Source organism: Polyodon spathula, chromosome 23, assembly GCF_017654505.1.
Source record: "Polyodon spathula isolate WHYD16114869_AA chromosome 23, ASM1765450v1, whole genome shotgun sequence".
Taxonomy (NCBI): Eukaryota; Metazoa; Chordata; class Actinopteri; order Acipenseriformes; family Polyodontidae; genus Polyodon; species Polyodon spathula.
In genome coordinates this window covers 19,759,391-19,780,778 of record NC_054556.1, presented here as the reverse complement: position 1 = coordinate 19,780,778, position 21,388 = coordinate 19,759,391, and the positions used below count along the sequence as shown (strand labels likewise).

Genomic DNA, 21,388 nt, shown 5'->3' with positions numbered 1-21,388 from the left:
TTACTTCCTTGCACCTTCTAGTGCAACATCGAAGTTTTATGTTTGTTTGTGGTTACTTATTGTATTGCCGTGATCTGGCACTGTGCTGCACAATTGGAAGTCTTTGCTTGGCCCCAGGACTGAATGACGTTGGCAGGTAGAGGATGTTCAGGTTAGGATTATTGCTATTGTCCCTCACATTTTCATACTTGCAAACTGATTTATTTATACCATTCTCTATAATAAGAACACATACAGTGAGTGAGATCAAGATATTCCCCAATTTGTGGCTTTGTATTTCTCTGCAGTACGTGCACACATAGGTGACTACAGGTTTGATTTGATGAGCTGACACACTGATGAAGCGCAGCAGGACTTTTTAGAGCATTGTACAGCACTGGTCAATAAACCTGTATTGTATCAACCATTTATCTGTGGTTAGCCCTGGATTAAGTCTAAAAATAAGAGGCTGACAGAATCCAGATTTCTCAGTGCTGTAAAATGCTCTTAACAGCTGTGTCTTATCAGGATATAGGCTGATCAAATTAAGCCCTAGTTCTGTGGAGTAACATTAGAAGAATGTAATTCCAACATATGAAAAAAAGATTCAATGATTACTTACTAAGTTTTTGTTAGATTTTCTAAACAGTTTCAAATCACAGAACCAGCCTGTTTTTGTTTTTTTTTTTCAAATATTAGGGCTTTCACTACATTTCACTGTTTAAAAAAAAACAAACACAATACACTTGTGGTGATTACTTCACAGCAGGCTCTTCTGTAGATAGCATAGCCAGCTAAACACATATAATAATAAACATCTTAGATAAATGAGATCAAAGCAAAGGCTTATCTCAAAAGATATTACTACAGTGATTCCAGTTTTAAAAAGTTCTACCAGTTCTACCAGTTCTAAACGATGCATAGGTGTGGGGTGTTTTTGGCTTGCAGGGCACCCTGGTAATTTTCTGGCTGTTGTAGTAGCACTACACTGTAAGCAGGACATGTGCATTGGTTTGTGATGTCATATGTGGGTGGAGCCTGTGCTAAATTGTAGCCCACATGCCAGTTCTGTTTTGGGGTTGCTTTTGGCTATGTAAGTAGAAAGTGCTGGTGGGTGGGTTTGATGGGAAAACAAAGGAAACATGGCATTGTCAATGAGGTGCACGGGCCTGCATGGGCAGCCAGGAAGGCACTGACTCAATGAGTCTGCACGACGTTTAAAAAAAATTGTTTAGGAAGAAGAAGTGACAATATGCTTTGAACTCTTTTAGGGAATTTGGGGTTCAAAATCTGAAGTGAAGCCTGTTCTTCCTAAAACATCAAATCTCCCAGTCTTGGATTTGGAAAACACCTGCTAATATCAGCCTTCAAAGTCTGCCAGATGTGTGTGCTGTCTTGCCCAACATGACTGAAGCAGGTAAATGCCTTCCGGGGGGGTGGGGGGGTTGGGTGACAGATTGTTCTTTTTTGTGTCTACATATTTTAACCATTATTAACCAAAACAATAAAATGTTAGTGTTCCTGTACTAAATGATTCTAGTGTGAGTCTCACCTTTTTGTATTTTGTTTTAACGTTTTCATTGAGCCTTTCATTGGTGCTGAGCGAGGTACTCACAGGAAACCAAACATTTTCAGAGCTCCAGTTCAAAATCTCTGAATGAAGATGATAAAGATGGATTAGGATGGATAATTGGATGTCCTGTAACATACATATGCGTGGATAAAAGTGCCTCTTGAGATCTCCCAACAAATTAGACCTGTTCCTCTCACAGGCTCATCATATCCATTCCTTGACCACTGACCTGTTTGCAGCTTTAGAAACAAGCTGAGTAGACATTTACAGTTGTGCAGTAGGGCCACTATTGCTGAAAGCATAGCGTCATTGACTTATAACTTTGTCATATTATCACCATTGTCATATTCACCTTGTTGGAAATCCCAACTTGACCAGCACCGGTCTGTTCTTGTCAGAACTGGAATTTGCTGGTTTCAGCTGGTCATGCTGGTTTAGACTTCCCTTATAAAAGTTTAGCACTGGATTTTTGCATGCTCATTTTGCAGTTTCCCTTTGCTTTTAACATGGTTGTATTATTAATTTAACATAATTTATCCTGGTTTGCCATGTTTTTTAAAATGCTTTATCATACCTGTCTATGCTTTATAATGCTTACCTATGCTAGACCAGGCTTTCACTTCGCTTTATTACACTTTGCTGTGCTTTTACTATGGGAAACATTAGTTAGGGCCAATGCTGATTGAAAAGCTAGTTAAGCGAGTTCAAGAAATAAAATGACATGTATGTCCACTCCTGTAAATGTATAGTCTTTTGCATGTTATCAACTCTCCTAAACCCCTACCTACTGAAACTACAGTAAGTTGCATTCCATCCTTGCTATCTGAAGAAGGACGAAGCTGAAAATATTGCTAATCATTCAAATATATTGAACAAATAAAGACACTTTGTCACAGAGATACAGAATTTAAAATACTGACCTCGTGGCATTGGGGTAAAGGTCATAGAGAGTATAAAGTTTATGTCAGAGGATTATAAAATTGAGATCAAGTTAAAATGCAAGCAATAGTACCTGAAAAAACAAAAAAGAAGTCAATGGTGTTGTGGTTGCTAATGCCTCACAAATAATAAACTAATCAGGAGGGGGTTGGTAGTTTTTTGTTTTGTTTTTTTTTCTGGAATGTTTCTGAATTGCTGGTAATAGCTGTACCTAGTGCTGTTTCATTAAGATGTCGTTTTTGTATTTCTAGATGCTCCTGTTGACTTACCCAGCTGTCCTTAATATTTCCATGCCAGTGTAACATCAACATTTGTATCCCTCTGAAGAGTTGCCAGCAGGAGCTTTATATTAGTTACATGAACTAATTGTAGTTAACATTTACTGATATTTACTACACGTAACACGTAATTATAGGATTATGAGGATGGAACTCCATACAAAAACAGCGTTATTTTCATGATCATGGCATGTTGAAGTAATGTAATACAAGTGTATAGTGTAGCTACAGTGTAGCCCATGTATTTTAATGTACATTTGCTCAGTACAAGTTTTGTTTCATTCCAAAAAGTAATAACAAATCCAACTTATTGTATTATTTTAGCGGCTCCCCCCATTGAAACTCCAAATATTCCTGTAATTTCAGACTTTAGCTAATCACATCTAGAATGAGTTGCCTGATTAGTTCAAGAAAAGATTCTTTGATCATTGTGGAATTTCATGCCTAAAGCAGTATTGTCTGTATTTATAAGAAGCATTGTTTTAACTGGGAACACATAATGATGTTATACTGGCAGCATGACCGTTGTGGAAATGAGGTGCTCGATCTTGGATGATTTTCGTTCAGCCAAGCTGCATATTTCTTACAGAAGACTACATTAAACTAAAAAAATGAACTATGTTCCCAAGCTTTCTGTCCTCAGCTGGTCTAGCAGTTATTTTGTATGCTTTTGTAAAGCGATTTGGCATGAAATGGCATTGTTTATAAATACTCAAAAGAAATAAATTAAATAAGAAATGTTTTGACTAGAAGTCTTTTTCAATGTCTTTAATTTTGAACACATTGAAAAAGACATATTCCATTGAAACATTTGCCGTTGAATTTATGAAGTTTCTTTTATTTTATGGATGAAATCCTTTATGTTTGAATGGTGTAGTATATTGGATCAACCATTGACAATTCATTTATAAAATGTGTTTTCTCACCACAAAAATTATATTGCTCAAGTTTGTGTCTGGGTGTGTGTGTGTCTCTGTCTGTGACCTGAAATCTCTTAGATGTCCTAAATACACCACCATCCCACCCCCTCGCTTGTCCTATTCTGACGAATCTTGCTAAGGACCTTCTTGAGCACAAGTGTCACAGTCTGGGGGTATATGGAGGCTGTCTGTGTGTCTGTCTGGATGTCCGACTACCTGTCTGTCTATACCTGTACATTTTAACAGTTGTTTAATTGGGACGTCACTTGGTTTAATTCGGATACAGTATTTTCAAATGATGAACGGATATCGTTTTTCAGAGCAAGACCTGTAGCACAATGCACCGACTACGTGACCACGCTATGACTTGCGTAAATAGCGTAAACCACGTAGAACCCTTGACGTGTGGTTTCTCGGGCTGGTGTAGCAAAGAAAGTTGGCGTGTGAAGATTGCAGGTGCGATTAATTTTTTTTAGTAATAATAATAAAAAAAAAATTAAAAAATCGTATTTTGAATTACACAAATGTATTAATATTTATTTTTCTTTTCATTAAGAATCCAGAAAGTGCGACTAAGGTCATCTCTCAACTGCCTCTCGTTTAATTGGGACAGCCTGTATTCAGGATATTTTTCCATCTCCCGAAGCGTCTCGATAAAGCATAATTAATACGTTTGGGGCTTTTCTATGATTTCAAAGTTAGTTATAACTTATAAGAAACTCAAGTTTAGTAGCTTCATTCGTGCGACTTTAAAATGGCTGATTTTTTTTTTTTTTTTTTTTTAAACAGTAGACGCAAAGCTATTCATATAACACTGAAAATATGTAGGTCGTCTAGTTTTATATCATTTTGAATTGCGTTGTTTTTTTTTTGTAACCACGCATGTAATACAAATTTGTTATTATTCCTCAAATAAGAGTTGAGCAACTTACTGTAAAACACTGTTGTGCTTTAGGTTTTAATAAGCCTTGACCCAAAGCCTCATCAGCCTTCACCTCTGACCTTTTGTACTGTTCTTTGAATGACAATGCTTATTAACTTCTAACTGAATGCCAATTAAAACAGCCTTATAGTAAGTGGACTTTGATTTTGGTGATTTTTTTTTTAAAGAAAGACCTTATTTGGGTGAAAACGTTTCAAAATGTACTAAAGCATAGACAAACTAAGCACATAGTTTTGATATATCGGTGACTTCTTATTAAAAGGACCTCCTGTTTATATTGTTTCACAGTTTTTGCAGTCTGTTTCATCAGAAACTTGTTGGTCTTCCCGTGCTTACATTTCCTGCAGGCACGCCAGCTTCCTGGGATTTTTCTGCGTTCTCCTGATACCACTTTCAGCAGCAGGCGGTTATACATGCCGCCTGCAATCTGTGATGTAGCTGAGGCCAGCAAATATGTTCAAAATGATGGTTTTGATAATATAACATGCTCAGCTAGGTATAAACCTTTTTATAACTATTTGCTACTACACCTCAGTTACTCATATATGTATTTACACAATTTGATGTACAATGGTTTAGTGATTTACTTTTGGTTCCCCTCCCTGAACTGGAGGGAAGGCACCTGTGAAGGTGATAAAAACTTTGATAAATAATCCATTTAGTCCCTTTATGGTCAGCAATATAAGTGTTAACTTGATATTCATAACAATACAGGGCCATTTAGTTGGCAAACAAAGCAGAGTGATTTTTCCAAATATAAAAAGCTGAAACTATTTCATGCATTTTAAATGAAAATGTCCCTAACACTAAGGAAGCACATATTTCTAAAGCAGTAAACGAGGGATCCAAATATGTAGCAACTTCTGTTGATTCAATTAAAGCCCTGTCAGTTGGTTTCACAGGCTAGCACGAATCTTGGACTACCTTACCTAATGAACATTGGGTAGTCCCAAAATAAGCACTAACCTAGGTCTCTGAATCCAGCTATTTTATTTAATATCAAACCTTTAACAGTGAATGCCTTGGTCATATTTAAAAACCTCAAAGAAAAAAAAAGACAAACCATTTTGATTATCCCCTTTCTAAGTGGCATAAATATAAATTATTTCCTGACTGTGTTAAATGCGTATGCAGATAGGCAGTTCGTCTGTATACACCAAGCTGTAATCAATAGGATCATTTGTTTAGCAGTTTTTTTTAAATTTGAGCTATTGCTGATCAATTTAAAGTGCACAGTTCGGGCATTTAGGGAATTGCTTTGGCAACATCAATTTTAAAAAAAACACAGTGGCACAGTGATTGCAAATTGTGCTTAGTGTTAACACAGCATTATTTCTAGCTCCAAATGAGGCATTGCTTTCTGGTGATACTGTGTACCGTCGGTCCCATAGTCTGGATTGCAATACATGTCAGCGCATGATCAGGTTTCTATATAATGCAAAAGAAAAGGTTTATAGCAAGGACATTGTCATTGTGAAGGGAAGTCCTTCAAGCATTGTTGCAGATATGTATTATTCCAATAATCAATATTTCAGATAGCCCTATTCAAATCCCTGTGATAAATATTGTATTAGTCATTCACTGAAGTGAACTAAGATTTGAGTTGCTTTTGGGGGGGGGGGGGGGGGGGGGGGGGGGGGGGGGGGGTACAAATTAATTGTAACCACTTTGTTGATCATAGGGTTGAATTTCTAAATCAGGATAAGGTGTGTAGAAAAACACATTTGTTGCATGCATGTAAAAATGTACTATTTTGTAAAGTGTTTGCTTACAAAGATGAATGTACCTCTATGTGTAAAATGTATGTTAAATATCCATATTCAATGATTCAGAAGATTCAGAATAGGAGTAAGAAATGTTACAGGACAACACTAAGAACCTTCAGATGCCTAAAGAGCATACAGCGCTTGACTTTAGCGAAAACCCCAGACATTCCACCTTGAATTATTGAACAAATGAAGAATGCTTTATGTGGTGGCCAGTATGCCAATAATACATTATTGTAAACGTTTTTTTGTTTGTTTGTTTGTTTCACCCACGTCATTAAAACACACAAACAGCCTGATTCAATACAGTTGTGCTATGACGTAGCTGCATGGTTCCTGGAAATAATTTCCCGCTGATCTGGTTTAAACCCGTTAATTCTTTCAACTGTTAATGTCATTATAATCTAACAAAAGTGCATATACCTTCAAGTGTCATCATATGAATTGATGGTTTTGTTAGATATTCATTTAGTTCATTTAATTTATGTAATATATTCCACAAATATATCTAGAAAGCTATTTCTTAAAATAAATAAATAAATAATAAAAAGCCTGCCCATACATGGCCACACGCAGTAAATTATTATCGTAAAACAAACAAGCAAAACTTTTCCATAAACTACCGGCATTTCATTGTTAACATTAATGTTATTTTCAAAATAAATACCTTATAGAACTTGTGCACGTATGAAACTTGTTTTGATGTTGAGCTATATGTGAATATTTTATTTGTAGCGATATTGTTGTAATTATTCCCATAGTCTAATAAAAATGTATTATCATATCTCCCATTCATACCAATAACACCATAAAAAGAAGTTTACTAATAATGAAACTGTTAGTAGTTTTATTTATTTAATTTGGTGTGTGCGACATTCCTGTTCTATTACAGATTAAACAAATAGGTAGGTATGCTATTTGTTTAGAGTTTGCCCGCCCACAAAAATAATAGATTTAACAAAACTACAACTCCCAATTTCCTAATGAGTAGGCGAATCACCGCCTGTAGAACACCCAGGGGTTTTCTTTCTCTCTCTCTCTCTCTCTCTCTCTCTCTCTCTCTCTCTCTCTCTCTCTCTCTCTCTCTCTCTCTCTGCCCCCTCCCTCCCCTTGTCGCACCAGCCTCACTTCAATGGATCTTATTTGAATAATCTGTAAGCACTTGGACTCGAGCCAATCAGCTGTCAGAAACCCATGATAAATCGCAATGCATTATTGATAATCATAATTACTCTGACATGCGCATTTCTACTTGAAGGGCTAATTTCCCAACTCGAAGAATTTGTTGTAAAGAAGAAAAAATATTGTTAGTATTTTGCTCCTGATGTTGCACCATGTCGAGACGCAAGCAAGCGAAGCCGCAGCAGCTCACCTCCGACGAGGGAAGCTTGGAGGAAAACGGTGAGTCAGAAATTAATACAAATAGCAAGAGTTTGGAGTTTTAATCAAACTAGTGGTATTGCAAAAAAAAAAAAAAAAAAAAAAATTGCTGGACTTTGGTAGGGATCATGACCCCTGGGACTGACCATGCTTTTTTAAATTTTATTATATTTTTTAAAAGCCTTCTTTTTTTTAAACTCGTTTTTGGTTTAAATAACTAAAGGTATTTTGTATTATATAAGTATATATTGCAAAAGTTATAAGATTTAAATGATAGTGGAGGTTGTCATTTGTTACCCCATGGCTCGAGAAAAACGGACTCTGGCATTGCTGACTATTCGGGGTGGAATGTCCGTTTTGGAAACAAATGCAAAGAATATTTTTTCATCAGATATGCCTGAAATATGTTTTGCCGTCTTTTAAAGGTAGTTTATGGAACGCACATTTTGTACTGAAACTGTTGTCCCATTGGTAATTTTAACGCGCTCTGTGATGAACGCTTGGCTTGAGTATTGATCTAGTGTTATCTCATAACTTGTTGAACAAAGTAGACGGTGAGCCAGTGTTCATCATAAGGTACACTTAAACGTGTAAAGGGAAACTAGGTACTGCGGAGATGTGTGTTTTTTATGTTGCATGTTGTCTCTTTTTTTTTTTTTTTCATTAAAAAGCTGCCACTGTTTTTGTGGCTTTTAAAAAAGTTATATAGTGTTTCATAATGGTCGAGAGGTCGCGGCTGCACTGGCCCTACTGACCTCCAGCCATCTTTGATTTCTGACTTCCTAAAATAACGTGTGTGTATATAAATAAAACAAAGCCTTGTTTGTTTGTTTGTTTGTCCTTATTACTTTTTTTTTTTTTTTCTGTTGTAAACATCCACTTAATAGTCGGTACAGTGCGATTTATGTCGTTGTGATATCTTTTTTATCTTCGCTATTTTAGCCACCTAGTATTAAGTTAAATGTATTTGGTGCATCAAACTAATTTGGTTTCGCTTGGACTAGATAGTAATTCTTCCAGTAAGTGTGATGATGGTTATCACACAGGTTGATTTAAACCGGTTTCCTTGCTAAATTGCAGTCGGTATTAGTAATAATTGAAGCAATTTACTTGTTTGGGGGGGGTATTGAGACTGCATTTTTTTTCGGATGCAAAAAACATATTGATTAGGTTGGTTTATGAAGTTTGAAGGTTCTATAACGCAATCAGTTCCCTTTATTGTACAGTATATATAATGTTACTGTTGATGGTAATATACCAACGGTGGTCGGCTGTGATATTTACGCATAATACAGTATATGGCCAAATTTTACTGAGTTGTGTGGTGGTCTTGCGCGTACAATCCTCGTTCTTTTTAATAGTTGGTATTTAATAAAGTGATTTAGAAATGCAGACATTTTAAAGTAACTTTATTACTTTGTCTCTTTCTTTAAACAAAGGTGCTTGAACATGTTGGTTGCCACGAAATGTGACTCATTAAAAAGGAAACTGGCCAAAAGGCAATAAATCCCTCGTTTTAATGCTTGAGTGTTTCCTTTTGTGCATATAGAACGGTGGGGGATGGAGTTGGTTTGTGGAACGGTCAGGGCAGTGGCAACGTTTCCATGTGCGAATACTTTGAACATAAGCTTCTGACATCAAATATGTATGACTTGTTGCTAACAAAATATTGCTTACTTTGCCCACATACAGAAACAACCCTTTAAGTTACCCTGTGCCGTTTTGAATTGCAGCTACAGCTGTGCTATAATGCAGTACATATAATCCAATTGTATTATATTAGTAATGCATATGTTTTAATTTTTAAAACCCAGGTTTTGAGACTAAGCTTGATTTCAATTATGCCGAGTGTTCAGACCGAGTCCAACAGCGCAAAGTGCCAAACATGTTCCACATCAGGCCGTTCCGCGAATCTTTTCTTGTCGTTATTCAGTAAAATGTTCCTAAAGATTAAACTACATTTTCTTAGAGGTTGTCACATTTTTTTTTAATCTTGTGCGCCCTCCAGGGGATGCAATAAATCATTACACTTTACTTCCTTGCGTGCAACTGCAAGAGGTCGTTTTTGATCTGCAGAAGTGGTCCAGAGTTGACTATAGAGGCGTGTGTAGAACGTTTTAGGGGTGGAGAGGCTGTATTCTCGGTACCTCTCAAATCTAGCTATACATTGAGCTTTTCAGCATTTAGGAACCGCGAACAGAGCACGAGCATAGCGAGTTCTGCTGGGGGGGGAATATACTAGCGAAGTGGTGGGGAGACGCATGCCTTCTAACTAGTAACATGTGTAGATCTGGTTAAGGTACAAACAACTTAATATATATTATGCAACCTCTGTATAAATCTGTTTTATGGTGTTTTAGACGGGTACAGTATTTTCCTTTTTTTTTTAAAAGGCATTTGTTTCAATCTTGGACGAATATGTAGTCTAATGGGAATTTATTTGAATTAAATATGGTTCAGTGTGTGAAATGGCACTTATGTTTGTACACTATTTAATGTACTGCTTAAATTGAGAAGGTCTAAAGACAAGTTAACTTTTTTTTTTTTTTTAAAGAATTGGCCTATGGACGCTTTTGTAAAAGGTCACGTTTAAATATTGACAGAGTTTAGCAGATTGTGCATATTGCTGTTTTGAATCTATCTGACCATGTGTGACCCACCCATGAGAACAAAGTCGTTTGCCCAATCTCTTTATTTATTTTTTTAGGGGGGATTGCCTGTTGAGCAATTAACAAGGCAAGCAGTTTTTGTGAAGAATGCAAACAGGTGGTCATTAGCCAGCCTCATGCATATGAATGGTTTTGCATTTAACAATGGGGGCTCTTAACTTGCCACTTTATCTTGAAGACAAATTCCATTTCAATACAGTACATCCATTCTAGGAATCTGCTCTCAATAAGGCAGTATCATCGAACCAGGATTGTATTAAATATAGTAAATCCACTACAGTAGTTTCATAAAACTTTGACATCTTTAGAAACTGAAGTGTTGAAATTTTGCATAGTCGGTTAATATTGTTAATCAAAACTGACTTGTGAATTCCAAGGAGTCCTTGGTTACAATTGTATAACAAGCCAGCAGTGTTTGGAGGAATACAGTGTATCTGGCCTTCAGGGTGCAGGTCAAGGCTATGTAACCTGACTTTTCTTCATATTGCATCATTTAATAAATGCTTATTTTAAGAACAGTGAGGCATGTTGAATTTTGAAGACCCCTGAACAAAGTATCAAGTTTTACTCCTGCCTCTGAACGGTGATCCCCCTTTGTATCTGTAGCGCTCCCCCCTCTTGAAACAATGTTACTGTGTGACACTTTGACAAAGCCACTGAGCTAACCTTTGCCTCCCGCTGCCTGCTGTGGGTGGCGGCTGGATGTCAAGCCCGCAATTAGGGAGCCTTCGCAATTGACCTTGGCAGCAGGGCTTGCAGCGTTTGCCTGGGCTTGAACACAGACGTACTGTTGTGTGTGTTTCGCTAGTTTGGTTATTTTTCAACCAGGGATTCCTTTGTTTGGGGATGGGGGCATTTAAGAACTACACTGTGCAGACTTGACCCACTGTTTTTGATCAGCTTTTTTATTTTAAAGGCAAGACTCACTGTGTTGGAGACAGACAATTAAAATAATGTGTGGCAGACTTGAAAGCAAACTTGTATGTCCCAGCTACCTTTTTTGTGTGGTGTGTGTGGTTTTTTTTTTTTTTTTTTTTTTTTTTAAGTTTTGCTCTTGTCATTTCAGAGTTAGTAACTCTTAATAGCCCTGCATCCAGTCCTGGGTTTCAATACCCCCCACCGTCCAGCTGCTGCACAAACCAATTCAAATAGCAAACCTACAGACATTTTTCATGCTATGATCAGTTCAGAACAGATCTAGCACGACTCTGATTGCCTTCATTCACAATGCCTGCCCAGTCATTTCAATGACTTACCAAGATGAGTTCTGAAACCTATAGTGTGTGTATTCAACCTTGCAATTGTACACCCCTCCCCATAGCTTTCTCCTCTATTTATGAAAGGATCTTTGCTAAAATTCAAAGCAGTTGCAGAACATCAGGCTCAATAAAAGCTTTAATGTGAATTTCTGATTGGGGGCGACTGTACGTTGAATAGTTCCCCATTCACCAGAGCAATAGTGCTGTTTTCCACTGCGAGTGAATGAGTGTTGCACATGATTGCCCTCCTCTGTTAATCCCCTCAGTCACAGCTGGCTTTCCATAAAGAACAGATGCTTATCAAAGGCAGGGTTGGGTGGCGTTGGGCCACAGCAGGTATCTGTGGCCATCTACTTAAGAGACTTGTCATGGTATTTTGGCAAAACTTTTCATCCCTTTTTTTTTTTTGTAATATTTAGCTTTTGAGAATTCTAAATAACTAAGTACTGGAGAAAAGTAAGAAGTCATAACAATGTTGTGATTTAATTAAACTGAAGTGCCTTAACTTATCACACACACACTATCCTGCTGTGATATGTCACCCACAGCAATTTTGTACTGAGTATTTGCACTGCCTGTTGATGGAGCTCTTGCTCTGTGGTTAAAGTGATTCTTTTACAGGATAGTTTTCTCATTCCAATAATTTTTTGGTGTTTTTTGGGAAGGCGAGGGTCTAAGATGTAGAATCCTTAAACGGCTTCAGCATTAAAAATTGTGTAATTGTTAACTTTGTATCTTTTCAAATAAGTGGTCTAATTTAGATATTTACAAACCTAATGAAGCATATGAATTATCTAGGTTGCAGTCTGTTGGCACAGTTTATGTGCAATTTGATACTGATGCCTACAGGGACAATAGCCCAAACCTGTTGCTGCAGTCTTGACTAACTCCTCTCTTCAATTTGTCTGCAATTTTCAAAAGCCCCTCTGATCTGTTGTGTGTTCTGTCCCTGTGCCATTTGGTTGAGGTTGTATCCCAGTCCCCTGCTGGGATAAACGCATTCCCCCTCTTTTATTGGATTACAAGGCACGAAGATTACATTCCAGGAATTCTGAATTTGGTGAAAAAACAATGACTCTTCTTGAGGCACTCCTTGACGCAAATAATCTTTTAATGGCTGATCTGAGTTCAAAAAAGCCATGGCAAATGCGATCCGAGGTGGGGTTATATTTTTGCATAGGCATCTTTTTAATGTCTCTTTATTTTAAGGGCACATACAATTAATTGTTCCGAATGTGTGGCTCTGCTAAATTAAAGGATTCTGAAATTCAAAATGCAGCAGGACAAATGTTCACGCTTTTATTTCTTGTCAATGTAGACAAAGTGGCGAATCTGCCAGCCGTATTTAGATGAGCCGCTTTTTTTTTTCTTAATTTAGTTACCAATTATGTTTTTTCTCCACATCGGAGCGAGTCGCCACACAGCACAGACATTCTGTGGGTGTGTGTGTGTGTGTGCGTCCTCTGATCTCAAAAGCGTAAAGCCAGGTTCGCTGTTGCTCGATGAGAAGCTATCCCTGCTGACTCCCCAACCCCGAGAGCGTCGGCACCATTGTGGTGCCCCCCTCAGGGTCCCCTGCAATGTTTTGGCTTTTTTGCACAGCCTGGATGTGAACTGGAGCTGTCCAAGCTGTGTGACTCATCTTAACCGTCTGCATTTGCGCGGTGTTTAAGTGTTTTAATTCACACTGTGGCAGAACCACAACAATACTGATATCTGGATAGCTCTTGGAGCTTGCTGCCTCACAAAGGAGACTTCTCTCAATCCACTTCCTTGTCTGTCCTTCAGTAACACATGGAAACGGGTTCCTATTGTCTTCTGTACAGTTAAAGCTTCTATAAAATAATACCGTGCTTTCCATTGTTCTAAAGAGTAGGTGGGGAGTCGCAGTGCAGCCCTTCCAGGGTCTCTTGTGTAGTGGTATTGTAACACCCGCTCAGTCATTGTGGTTATTCTAATCTTTATGGTGCTAACAGTGATAACCCATGACAACATGCAGCATGTTCAAATTTGATAATTCAAGATGCTTACTGTGGATGTAGCAGTTGCAGACACAGGGTGTGCTGGGGTTCTAATTTTGAGGATGCCTGCCTGGTCATGCAGTTGGTGTTGTAATTGCTACTCCTTTATAAACTAGTGGTGCAGAATATAACAGGTCTTTATTGAACTGCCTTTTATTTTAATCTCGACTTCCCTTATGTTAAATCGGTCAGCAATAGGTTATGGTGGGGCTGGTGCTTGTTTTCTGTTTTAATCTGCAGAGCTGTTGACAGAATGTGGTGAAGTGTGTGGTTTATTTATTGAAGATTAACAATTAGGCATGTGGCATAAATTGTCCTAATTTGTACAATTTTTACAAGAAAGGGTGGGGGGTAAAACGTTTTCACTATTGAAATGTTTGGGGACAGAGGTCCCATAAAGGGCTGCTGTTTCCCTATAATCTCAACTAATTGAAGATACTGTTTTTATTTAAAATCCTTGCTCATTTTGGATCAGTTGCAGTATCATTTTGCTAAGTTGACTCGCTGATCAAGTGACTATACGGTTGGGACTGATTTTAATTGTAACTTGGCTTCATCGCTAATTGTCTTCAGTTCATTGGGTGTTAGTTAACATGCTTTTCACCTGCTCATCTGAGCATCTTCTACATTTTAAGCTAGAGTTATGGCTTCAGTTTGTTTTAAACTGGGTAAGGAGATTCATGTCTTAAACACTGGCACACACGTTCATTCTTTTCTTTTTGTATTCTAGGGGTTGTGCAAGAGAGCAGGACAGAAGACGACGCGAATGACTGTAAGAGGAGCAGGATGGAGGAGACCAGTGTTTGTAACAAATGTTGCGCAGAGTTCTTTGATCAGTCACAATTCCTTGAGCACAAAAAAATTTGCACTAAAAACCAACCTGTCCTGATCATGAAAGATCACGAGGGAGGAACGATGCCTGACCACTTCTCGCAGGGATCTCCAGACCACTTCCTTGGTGAACCAGCTGAAGGTCCATCCTCCATTGATGCCCGGTCAAAAAGCAGCATTGGTTTGGTTGAAAGGATGGAAAACGACGCTGAAATGGATGCTGAATATCGCCAAAAGAGAGAACCCACTGCGATGTCGGCAAGACCAAATGTAAGCTATATGCAAGCTTCTAAATTGCAAAACACTAATGTTACATTGGAGACTATGCAGAGTACTAAATTTGCTGTAACTCAACATTCATCTGACAACAAAAACTCTCAATCTGTAGGCAGCTTAAATGCTATTCCCATGATTCTTGAGCAGCTAGTAAGCCTACAGCAGCAGCAACTTCAGCAAATTCAACTGACCGAGCAGATTCGTATACAAGTGGCAATGATGGCTCCACACAGTCTGCACCCCTCTATTGCTGCAGCAGCTGATCCATTGAAAGCTCTGGGGGCTCACTTATCACAGCAGCTTTCAGCGGCTGCTGCTTTGATCGGACAAAAAACTGGCAACCAAAGCCTGTCTTTAGAGAACTCAAAACAAGGAAAGGTACCTCATTCCAGCATTGCCTTTTCCGGAGGCAACGGACTGCTGTCCTCCAAATCGAACATTACGAAAGTTCTCCCAAACTTGGCCACTCGACTTCCAACCTTGCTACCTCTAGGTTCTGCCGCTTTCCAAAACTCTTTCTCTCCTGTTTCAGCTGGTCTGGATCCTTCTAAGAAAGGGAAACCTCCCAACATAAGTGTGGAAACTAAAACTGCTGGTGCTGAGGAGTCTTTGTTTAAACACAAGTGCAAGTACTGCGGCAAAGTTTTCGGCAACGACAGCGCCCTGCAGATTCACCTTCGCTCTCACACTGGAGAGCGGCCGTACAAATGCAATATTTGCGGGAACAGATTCACGACCAAAGGAAACCTGAAGGTGCATTTCCAGAGGCACAAGGAGAAGTTTCCACACATTCGCATGAATCCTTATCCTGTTCCTGAGCACCTGGACAACATTCCCACAAGCAGTGGCATTCCTTATGGAATGTCTATGGCCCCAGAGGAGTCCAACTTTGTGGACAGTAAACCTGCGTCCATGCTGCCTACCTCTGGCTTTCCTCAGCCGATGCTGCAGAGCCTCGCCGCTTCTCAGGATTCTCCTTCAGGGAATGAACCATCTTCTCAAAGGCCGTTATCGTCTGGAAGCGACGGTGCTTCAATATCCTCCAGCATGTTCAACCAGGACATGGGTTCGGACCAGAACTTGGAATCCCCAGAAAGTTTTGCAAGCATGCCCCACCTAAACCGGGATGAACTGCCTGGAGAGCAGGGGTCTGAGACTGCCAAGCTGCAACGGATGGTTGAGAGCCTAGAAAAGAAGACTGGGGATCCAAACGAGTGCTTCATCTGTCATCGTGTGCTGAGCTGCCAGAGCTCTCTGAAAATGCATTACCGTACCCACACGGGCGAGAGGCCCTACAAGTGTAAAATCTGTGACCGGGCTTTCTCTACAAGGGGCAACTTGAAAGCCCATTACGGCGTGCATAGAGCCAATACCCCTTTAAAGATGCAACACTCCTGCCCCATCTGCCAGAAGAAGTTCACCAACGCTGTTGTATTGCAGCAGCACATTCGGATGCACATGGGCGGGCAAATCCCCAACACTCCCCTGCCTGGAAGTGTGTACGAGAGCTCTGAAGTGGACTCCTGTCTGCTGGATGAGAAGAGTGTAGAAATGAATGGCAGCTACAACGAGGAGACCATGGAGGAAGCAGAGATGGAACAGGACTCTCAAGAGCCTGCCAGCAATGCGAACCAGCTGCCTCTGCCTTCTCCGACTGAAGGGCAGTCTGCTTCTCCCCTACCAATGCTATCAAGCATAGCTGCGCTGGAGAATCAAATGAAGAACATCAGCTCTGCTTTAAACCTGCAACGGCAGTCGAGCGTAAGATCAGAAAGTGACTGCTTGACCAACGACTGCATGACTAATGGAACGTCATCTATACCTGGAGACCAGGAATACCAGAACGGCAGGAGCCCAGGTGTTTCAGACATGGGGTCTTTCCATTCTTCTCCAGCCAACAGCCAAATGGGAAGTAACCAGTCTAAATCTCCAGAAACTACAGTTCCCGAAGACGCCAGCGTAGCAGGTGTAAAATTGGAGTCTAATAATGGGCTTACTGATTCGGAACACAATGGTGCTTTAGACCTGACATCTGGCAACTTTGTGCCAAAAGCAATTAAGGAAGAACCTGAACATAATCTCACAAATGGAGACTTCAGTAAGTATATAATGTTTTTGACTTGTTTTACTTTGATCACAGTTCAATTCTGAGTTACTGATTAGCAGTTTAACTTCATGTATGGAAAAAGCAGTTTATATTCCAAAAGAAATTTAGAAAGACTGTTGATGTTTTGACTCAACTGAAAGTCTGTTATCACTTATTGAACTTTCTGATCTAAAGTTCTTTACATTGTAACACTGAATGCTGTTTATCTGTATATAAAGGGATTCTTCAAAATGGCCATGTGATGGCCTCATGCAAATAGTTAACTTTTTGGTTGTGAGGGGGAAATTTTTTTTTTTTTTTACCCCCTCAATTAGGTGCTGCCCTCATTCCATCGCTTGCACGATTTCCTCCAAGTCTCGTTAAACTGGAAATGCAGATCTCATCTGAGCGGCCGATGGGTTTCCCAAATCAGTTTGTTCCTCCGCCACCTGGGATGCAACCCGGCATGTCTGCTGCACCGCGCCGCTCTGCCAAGCAGCACATCTGCAATACCTGCGGGAAGAACTTCTCCTCTGCCAGCGCCCTGCAGATTCATGAACGCACTCACACTGGTGAGAAGCCCTTTGCTTGTACCATCTGTGGAAGAGCTTTCACAACCAAAGGAAACCTCAAGGTAACATCGCAACTCCTGTCATTCGCAATGTTGGAAGCGGAGTGTTGCTGGGGGTTAAATTAGGTGCTTTTTTTTTTTTTTGCGATCCTTGTTTTTATTCAATAAAAACTAGAACGTGACCTAAACAAGACACTGGAAGAGCACTGATGTGCCATTCACAGCTTGTGCTCATATTGGCCTTTGCATTTTAAACCGCTTTAAGTAATCTCTATCAAATGTCCTTGTGATATGTGTTTACAAGCTAAGTTCTTACACATTGTGAAATCTCCTTTTTATTTCTTCTCTAGGTGCATGTTGGAACGCACATGTGGAACAGTTCGGCTAGAGGAGGCAGGAGACTCTCTCTTGATAACCCATTGGCACAGGTGGGAGGGGAACCAAAGATGATGCCGGAGGTGGTGCCAGCACCTAGGGATATGGTGCCTCCACCCATTAACATTGACCCTGCAGTCTGGAGTCAGTACGCTGCTGTGTTTACCAATGGCTTGGCAATGAAGACCAATGAGATCTCTGTGATCCAAAACGGTGGCATTCCAATGCCTGGAAGTCTTGCCGGCAGTCCGCCAATGGGTTCCAATGGGGGCATGATGATGAAGATGGATGGGTCTCAGTCTGGCCTCCCTGGATCAGCTGCTGAAATGGACAAGCCTGGAAGCGACGGTGTACCAAAGCACCAATTCCCACACTTCATGGAAGAAAGCAAAATTGCAGTGAATTAAATGAGATGACCCGGACTTTGCAAGAAGAAAAAATGTAGATTGTAGTCGTAGGTTTAGCTTTTTTTGTTTTGTTTTAGTTTTTTTTCAGATTCAACTACAGACCTCATATTTTTCCTACTGATGTGTATAAAGGGTTTTATGATAGCTATATTTCTAATGAACACTTGCTCAAAATTGAGTACAATATTTTTTGCTCTAATGTCTTCGGAAGGAAGTTTCTCTTGTTTAAATGCAGGTCTTGCAAAGCTATGAAATGCATTATTTTGTAACTAAGTGTACAGCCTTAAAAGTTTAATGATTTCACATCCAAAGGTTTGAACTGTTTACCTCTGTTAGATGCTAGATTTGTTTGTTTTTTTTAGAGTAGAACATGAAATAAACTACTGTTAGGTCGTTTGAATATTGTTTACTGTTTGTACATTTGAAATCAAATATGCGGGTACCTGTTTGTGTTTTTTTGTTTTTTTTTTTTTTTTTTTTCCAGAATGTCGGCCATCCTTTTAGTTTCTTTCTCTTCTCCCACCCCCTCCCACAGATGTTGAATGTATCTTTCTTAAAACACATGGGCTGCCTGATGGTCTAACCGGGTTAAATGAGCCAACATCCGTTCTGAAGAACAAGGTTGGCTTTTGGATGCCTTTCTGTCAATTTAAAGATTCTGTTGTCCCACACCAACTTGGAATTCTGCAATCTCTGGATGGTAGAAAATGAATTTGTGTTTTGTCTACCTTGCTGAAAGGATCCAGAAATATGGCGCAAAATCAAGTTATTACACCATTTCCCTTCAGTAGATGCATGGAACTCTATCATTTAAAGGTCTAGGTGTCGGGCTACACTGCGTACTCTTGGAATAATTGATTGGTTCACGGCAGTTTTAGGAGGAGCCCGTAAGCTGGCACCAAACTTATTTTGCTACTACAAAGGAAAAAGTTGCCCACCATATTGGGATTGCAGCATTCCAACTGAGGTACGGACTCCAACATTAACAGTGACCTCCTCCTCCTCGGCTTTAACCCACGCACTGACCTTGTTACTTTAAATGATTTAAACGAGAGGTAAACAATTGCAAATCGGCACTGTTCCTGCTATAGACTGGTATCCATAGACTACAGACCTCATCGTCTCTGTAGCCCTTCTTTGTCAAGTATTGCCTTCATGCTTCTAGTAGAATTGCCCATCTACTACACACTCCCATGCTAATGTACAGCCCTTGAAGGACAGAACACTTGATTCCATGTCTGCACTTTAATTTTAGCTTTTTTGTTTGGTCTTCCTCCAGAGATTTTAAACCTGAGGTAGCTGATTTTTGCAGGAGCTTACTTTAGTTTTATACTGTTCACACAGCCTCTAGCAGCACAGTCGTTTTCAGTACCTGAAGCCAAATATCCCAGTGAACTCTTGTAAATAAATGTTTGTTCATTGGGTTCCACTGTTAAAGCATTTCCATAAGGGGAGAGGGGGGCCTTTCAATCTCTTTATATGAGAATACGATCGTGGCGTATTACTATTTTTTTTTAATTTTTTTTTTTTTATAAAGTTGTGTGCAAGAAAATGTGCTACTCTGTTTTGAAGGCAACCTGTCATATTTAGCTTTCCTACCTCACGGTTTAATTTTGTTTTTCTTTCTGTTTGACTAATATGATCTATAGAAATTGAGCTTTAAGTGGATGCTCTATGTTGACAAAGTATAGTCCTGATGCAGTTCCTCGGGTAACTTGACATACACAACTCCTGTTTTATTTTTTTTGTGTGTATAACCTGCTGATTTTTATTGAATGTATTTTCGGACACTTTGCACGTCCTTTGCATCAAAACAATCTGTTTTAAATGTGTGTTGCCCTCCAAGACATTCTCTTTGGAGTGTCCAGTGCTACCACAGGTCTGTTTTCAGTGTTTTGCATCATCTAATCACTTTTGCCAAGTTGTGCCTTTTTTTTTTTTTTTTTTTTTTTTTTTTAGCCTGTGTGTCCAAGCTTCTGTCCATGGAGGCATTACTCTTCTATATCAGTTTACATGGTGAGCTGGATCTCCTGGTACACTTCCACAATGTTGTGCCTGTTTTGGCATGTTTACAATGTACACTTCATTAAATGTGTTTCTTGAGCATCTGCTTAACGTGTTATTTTCTGATATTTGAAAATAAAAACAAGCTGGTTTTTCCAAACAATTTTGTCTATTTGATAAATCTAAACTTTCTATATATATTTATACCTGTCTAACTTACTGTTGTAGTTATTTTTGAAGGACTTGGCAATAGACAAGTTCATTTGTTCAATTATATCTTATTGTAGTTCTATTTAAATATCAAACTTCTATGGTACATTTATTCTTGGCCTTGCAGGCACAATTCTTCTCTTTATGGAGACTGATGCTTGGTGCAGTGCTGTTTGAGTGACAGTTCAGCCATAACTTCAAACTGAACTACAACCTCAAAGCTGATACGATAACTTCTTCGCTGCATTTTATACAGCATTATTATTAAGTGATTTGTAATTTTTTTAGAAGCTATTATGATGGCTATGTCATAATGGAAATGAAATCATGTCACTGGGAGTAGTAGTAAAAAAAGACAAGTCTGTCATTTAAAGCAGAGACTTCAATGTTTTCTCCTGTTCTACATGAGCAAGGTTCAGAATGAACAATTTGAATTTACATTACTTAGGCAATGGATAAACCTAGCTCTTTCTGCTTTTGAGTTTGTAGAAATAATGCACTTTTAGTGTTTGACTGCTTAAAGATACAAATTGTATCCCCTCACTAGTCACTGTGCAACAACTAAACTAGTGAAAATAATAGTAAATAGATGTGGCCTTGTTCAAATCAACCTATTGTATAAAACAATGTGACAGTCTGGTAGGTAATGAAACCTTTCTTTTAGAAACTGAAGAAATGTAAAGACTTGTTTTGCTAATGATGACATGTATTTTAAACACAAATTCAAAGGCTGTTACTCAAGCTTACTAAACGGATTTATGAATTAGAGTTAAGGCCTCAAGTGCAGGGTTGGGAAGTACCGTCGGTGGAAATATTTAGTTGGAACATGCATGGTAAGAATTGTTGTAGAACAATTCTATTATGTTTGTGAACATTTCAATGGTTATTTTTGGTAAGGCGG

General features: G+C 39.0%; 1 protein-coding gene across 1 annotated transcript; it reads left to right on the top strand.

Annotated features, from left to right (window-relative positions):
* The first annotated feature begins 7,732 nt into the window (after positions 1–7,732).
* On the top strand, positions 7,733–18,711 carry LOC121298434 (sal-like protein 4). The gene is made up of 4 exons (XM_041225558.1): positions 7,733–7,799; positions 14,458–16,932; positions 17,256–17,554; positions 17,842–18,711. Exons 1-4 carry the CDS (start codon positions 7,733–7,735, stop codon positions 18,271–18,273), a joined length of 3,273 nt encoding a protein of 1,090 aa, XP_041081492.1. The 3' UTR covers positions 18,274–18,711.
* Positions 18,712–21,388: the final 2,677 nt, after the last annotated feature.

Coding starts and splice junctions, on each gene's coding strand:
- LOC121298434 (XM_041225558.1), top strand. CDS start 7,733: ATGTCGAGACGCAAGCAAGCGAAGCCGCAGCAGCTCACCTCCGACGAG. Junction 16,933..17,255: donor TCTCACAAATGGAGACTTCA/GTAAGTATATAA, acceptor CCCCTCAATTAG/GTGCTGCCCTCATTCCATCG. Junction 17,555..17,841: donor CAACCAAAGGAAACCTCAAG/GTAACATCGCAA, acceptor TTTCTTCTCTAG/GTGCATGTTGGAACGCACAT.